The sequence below is a fragment of the Eschscholzia californica genome, unplaced genomic scaffold, assembly GCF_041429995.1.
Source record: "Eschscholzia californica isolate CP2 unplaced genomic scaffold, dmEscCali1.0.p SCAF_1, whole genome shotgun sequence".
NCBI classification, from domain to species: Eukaryota; Viridiplantae; Streptophyta; class Magnoliopsida; order Ranunculales; family Papaveraceae; genus Eschscholzia; species Eschscholzia californica.
The window spans coordinates 72,692,796-72,698,283 of NW_028238198.1; the positions used below are offsets into that span (position 1 = coordinate 72,692,796).

At 35.4% G+C, this 5,488-nt stretch overlaps 1 protein-coding gene across 1 annotated transcript; it reads left to right on the forward strand.

The window, feature by feature from the left end:
- Positions 1 to 1,294: 1,294 nt before the first annotated feature.
- On the forward strand, positions 1,295 to 4,859 carry LOC147568945 (aspartic proteinase 36-like). Its single transcript, XM_086655390.1, has 10 exons — positions 1,295 to 1,748; positions 2,312 to 2,441; positions 2,535 to 2,782; positions 3,078 to 3,302; positions 3,402 to 3,561; positions 3,650 to 3,723; positions 3,940 to 4,030; positions 4,225 to 4,300; positions 4,392 to 4,463; positions 4,591 to 4,859. The coding sequence occupies exons 1-10, from the start codon at positions 1,519 to 1,521 to the stop codon at positions 4,743 to 4,745; spliced, it is 1,461 nt and encodes a 486-aa protein (XP_086511516.1). The 5' UTR covers positions 1,295 to 1,518; the 3' UTR covers positions 4,746 to 4,859.
- Positions 4,860 to 5,488: the final 629 nt, after the last annotated feature.

Below are 5,488 nucleotides of genomic sequence, written 5' to 3' on the forward strand. Positions count from 1 at the left end.
TTAAACAAACTTACATTGGTTGATATCATCAACCTCACTTGTTCGAGATGATCCACGGTTTGGTTGCTTAATTTTGAAAGCGGAACTTGATAAGAAGATATAATCGAGAACTTTATTTGACTATAGACAAATTCCCCTTATTTTAGTATCAATCTTTATGGAAAATAGTGAGCCGCCCATGCTTCTCAATTACACCGGTATTATATATTCTTAATTATTAAGTCATTATTTTAATTCTAACTACTTTTGTAATAAGTTAATAACAAAAAATATTACAGTTATTTTTCCTTCTATTTTGGTCCCTACTTTATGACCAGCTTCCTTTTTGACCTCATATTTTTCATAATTTCAAATTTGGTTCCCTTTTGCTAACAACGTCAATTAATTTTAATGATTATTTTTTTTGTTTTCATAGTTGTCCTTCTTATAAAAGTTACTTTTTAAATTCAAATTTGACTCCACTTTTAATATGGATCGATTCCCAAAAAAAATTTCAACCTTTTTAGGCTAAATTAGGGGGCTAAAATGGAATTCACTTAAGAAAGAGATTAAAACACTAGACACCTCATTTCTCCCTCTCTTTCTCCTTCTTTTTATCGCCTCTCTCATCCACATCATCTATCTTGCCACCTCATCATCTTCTCCGGCTAAGGTCGCCGGCTAGTAAACTTTTTCTGCGACCTTCAATATTTTTTTTTCTCTCTTCCCATTCTTCTCGCTTCTCTCTCATCTCTCATCTCTCTTCCCCCTCTCTAATCTACCTTCTCTCTCTAAAGCTCCAGCGGAGGTCCCCTTCGCCGGAGCAACTAGTTTTCAGACTAGCAGATCTCGTCTGGTCCAGAGAGAGATGAGGTGTCTAATATTTTTAATCTCTTTCTTAAGTTAATTTCATTTTTGCCCCCTAGTTTGGTCTAAAAATGTTAGAATTTTTTGGGGAATCTCTCCATACTAAAAGGGGGCAAAATTTGAATTAAAAAAAAAACACTTTTATAAGAATGGCAGTTATGGAAAGAAGAAAATTAACCATTAAAGTCAACTGACGGTGTTAGCAAAAGAAAACCAAATTTGAATTTACGGGAAATAGAAGACTAAAAAGGTAGTTGGTCACAAAGTAGGGAGCCAAACAGGAAATAACTCAAAATAATATTGTTATTGTTTACAAATTGGTAGGTAGGTTCACAGGATGAGGATGTTATAATGCATCTCCTTAGGCCTAACTAGGGCCTATCGGGCAACCAGCCAACCTTGACATAAACCAACTTATATTATGTTTTTTTTTGTCTCAGTCTATTTTGACTGATCGTATACCACTTTCCTCTGCATATATAAATACAGCCCCCGATCTTCCTCCAATATTCAGCAACCTTCTAAGCTTCCAATTCCCTTCAAATTATACTTTGTCTCATTTCTTTCAAAAACAAATTATCTCTGACCTCTGTCTATTTTATTTACTCTGTTCTTTCATTGAGAACACTAAGAATTAAGAGAGGAAGAAGCTAGTGTAGTACTAATCTGACGATGGGTCGATTTCAGTTGATACTGAAATTGGTTTCATTAGTGTTAATTGTGATTAATGTCTCAGCTGAATTTGAAAATGGAGGTGGGGTGTTTCAAGTAAAGCACAAATTAGGAGGAAAAGAGAGGAGTTTAAAGGATTTGATGGCTCATGATTACAATCGCCATGGAAGGAGTTTAATTGCAGGAATTGATTTCCCTTTAGGTGGAGATGGCTCCCCCACTGGATCTGGGTTTGTACCATTCTTATTCATTTTATAAAATAACTCTGTAATTTGCAACCTGCATATGCTATATGACTGAGATAGAATGTCCACTATTCCAGCGGAATCCGGCCCGGGATAGAATGTCTGGCCATTATCCCACCGGAATCCGGCCCGGGATAGAATGCCCGGCCATTATTCCGGCCCGGCCCTAATGTCCGGCCACTATCACAGTCGAATCCGGCCCGAGATAGAATGTCCGGCTACTACATATCACTGGCCAAGATAGTGGTCAGACATTCTCACATTTTCTATGTTACGATGTGTAGGTCTTTCTCACTCATTCTTTACCCATCTTAAGCGTACATTGACAACACAAGAGCAAGACTATTCTCACACTAATGCAGTAATGCGTTTTGACATCATTGTTTGTGTCAGACGAGATTTATGCCCTTCTACATTACTTTTAAGATAACTGCATTACTTTCGTAAGTTTACGTGGATCTTGGATACCTTATAGGCACGGGTTATACTAGTTATGTATATCTATATCTCCTTCATAAAATAAAAGTTATTTTTTATGATTTTATCAGGATCTATTACACACAAATTGCGATTGGAAATCCATCAAAGGACTATTTTGTTCGTGTTGATACAGGAAGTGATTTATTATGGGTTGCTTGTAATAAATGTGAAAATTGTCCTAAAAAGAGTGGCCTGGGTGTAAGTAGAACAAATCTTCTTCTTCTTGTCTCATTTTTTCTCTAACAAATTGTTTAAGAAATTATGATGAAGTTTTGATGTTCATTTTTGTAGGTGAAACTGAAATTATATAATCCAGAGAAGTCTTCATCTGGTCAATATCTTAATTGTGATCATCAATTTTGTAATGCCGTTTATAAAGGTCCCTATCCTGGTTGTTCACCTAACACTCGTTGCTCGTATAATCTTCAATATGGGGATTTAAGTACTTCTGGTGGTTACTTTGTTAAAGATGTAATAGGGTTTAGTCAAGTCTCTGGAAATAATCAAACTACACCTGCAGATGCTACTATCAATTTTGGGTAACTCTTAATTTCTCTTTATCAAGCTAGATTCATTAACTTCTAACCCTAATACCACTAGATGAAGTTCTTCAATTTGGGTATGCCTAATCCTTTGTTTTTAAGTTAAATCTTTGGGAAATGATAGATTGACTTAGAATTTGGTACTTAGAGGATGACGTGTTTCAGCAAATAATTCCTTCGAGCCCTAAGATCGAAATGCTAGGACACTAAGGATTTGATTTTAGCAATTGGGGTTTAAAATCTTGGGCTATACCTAATGTTGCTCTAAGTAGAATGTTTGTCTTCTGTATAGGTGTTCGATCCAATTAACTGGGAATTTTGTCCGCACTAATGACGCATTTGATGGACTAATTGGTTTTGGTAACGCGAGTACATCTATGATTTCACAACTAGCTTCATCTGGTAAAGTAAGCAAGAAGTTTGCCCATTGCTTAGATGTGAAAAGTGGAGGTGGAATCTTTGTTGTCGGAGATGTAGTACGACCAAAAATCAATACGACTTCATTGATTCTAGACCAGTATGTTTTCTTATGTTTTACTTTGTCAGTTTCGAACTTTTTAATTTGGTTTCATTATGTGAGGTGTTTAAATTTTCGTCATTGATATATAATATTTAGGTCACATTACAATATCAACATGAAGGGAGTTAAAGTTGGTAACACCGTATTGAACATATCTAAGCAAGTATTCGAGGCAAATGGAAATGGAACAGTAATTGACAGTGGTACAACCTTGGCTCATCTTCCAGAAGCGATATATGAGCCAATGGTAAAACTGGTAAGTAACAATTTGAAGTCTTTTGATTCGAGATTCTACTTTTAGAAATGCTTACTCTTAATTCCTTTTTGTTGCTTGTGTTTATTAGATAAACGCTAGCCAACCTGGCTTAAAGATGCGATTAGTTCAAGATCTCTATTCATGCTTTAAATTCAATACGAGGTATTGTTCTTTAATTTTATGAGTTAAGGCATATGATACTTATTTACTATTTAGTTTGTGGGTTGTCCTACTGAAAACGAATTGACAACGAGTAGAGAAGCCCTAGATCTTGTGAACCCCTTAGTCATTGGTGTAATGTATTTCGTTTGCTTATTGAAGTGGTGAAAAGTTGATTATGCTCTTACTAATTTAATCTTCTGATTCATTTGTTTGCAGTCTTAATAAAGGATTTCCAACAGTTACTTTCCAATTCCAAAACTCACTTGAAATGTCGGTTACCCCCGAGGAATACTTGTTTCCGTTCGGTGTAAGTAATTTCAATGATAAATCAACAAATTCCCACTGATAATTTTCATGTAATGTTAGCCTTGTTAGTTCATACCGTAATGTAGTCGAAATGATCCAACAATCTCATATTCGGCTCTCGCTTCTATTGGGCTGTACAAACTTTTCTTTTGTTTCTGATGTTTCACTCACAACGGTATATGAATATATTCACAGGATGATGAATGGTGTATCGGTTGGCAAAACAGTGGAATCTTATCCGGATCGGTAAAAAACAGAATTGTTCTTGGAGGTACAACGACTACCAAACCCTTCATATATATATACATACATATTAACAGGAACAGATATTTAAATGTTCGAGTACGGCCATTTTCTTGCAGATTTAGTTCTATCAAATAAGCTAGTAATGTACGATCTCGAAAATCAGGTCTTGGGCTGGACAAATTACAACTGTGAGTAATTCTTAATCTTTTTACAGAGTTACAAATATCGGGTAGAGTTTACTAATAACACTTCTTTAGCGACATTGTCTTCCTCAACTTGTTTAATGTTGGTTGATTTTTTTTTTTATTTATGAAGGTTCTTCAACCGTAGGACTAAAGGATGACAAATCTGGATCTGTATTTTCAGCAAGTGCTCATGATATTACGCCATCGTCAGCTCTTCGTCTGGATTCTCTAACTGCTTCAATATTGTTCTTGTTATTAACATTCATATTATACTGTTTGGTTTAGTGAATTGTTTCTAAGCAATGTTTACATTTATACATTATTAATTTATAAAGGAATAAAAGAAAGATTTGTTATTGTCCCAAAAGGAATAAAGGAAAGATTGTTATTGTCCCAAAACGAATTAATTCTTTTGTGCGAATGCAGAATCATCTCTTTGTTGAATAGGAAATGAGCATCAACCATTAATCTTATAACTAAAAATGAATGCATCCGAAATGAGCAACAATCATCTTATAACTAGAAATGAATGTAATTGCAATTTTTTGTGTTATTTAGGAAAAGTAAAGGTTTGCGTCACAGACAATTGTCCATTAGTTAGGGCAACATTATGGTGGATGTTGACAGGGGTGAGCAATTTTCAACCGAAAATGGTTAGCCCTCCATGCTTAGTTCACTACAAAAATCTAAACTATTTGTGACGGCAAGAAACCGTCGAAAATAGAGAACTTCAATCGGAAAGACCTTTCTTGTCGGTAAGGTCGTAGGAAATACTATTTCTGAAGAAATTCTTTCGTCGGAAAAAGTGGTCGTATAATGGCGGAAATCCTATTATTCCCGACTACATATGACAATAGATTCGTCGGAAATGGTGGGGGATGCTATTTCCGACCACATGCACTTAGCCAGAAATAGTGTGTACCCTTTCTTCACCATCATACATGCCGTCACAAATGTGCTTATTTTTTTTAGTTTATTTGTCTGTTTCCGCTGCTACTGCAGCAGCAACAACATTGTCAATCCCACAA

Bases quoted from the DNA above. Each gene is read 5' to 3' on its own strand.
- LOC147568945 (XM_086655390.1), top strand. From the start codon at position 1,519: ATGGGTCGATTTCAGTTGATACTGAAATTGGTTTCATTAGTGTTAATT. The intron at 2,783-3,077 runs GTAACTCTTAAT...TCTTCTGTATAG, and splicing joins GATGCTACTATCAATTTTGG to GTGTTCGATCCAATTAACTG. The intron at 4,031-4,224 runs GTAAGTAATTTC...ATATATTCACAG, and splicing joins AATACTTGTTTCCGTTCGGT to GATGATGAATGGTGTATCGG.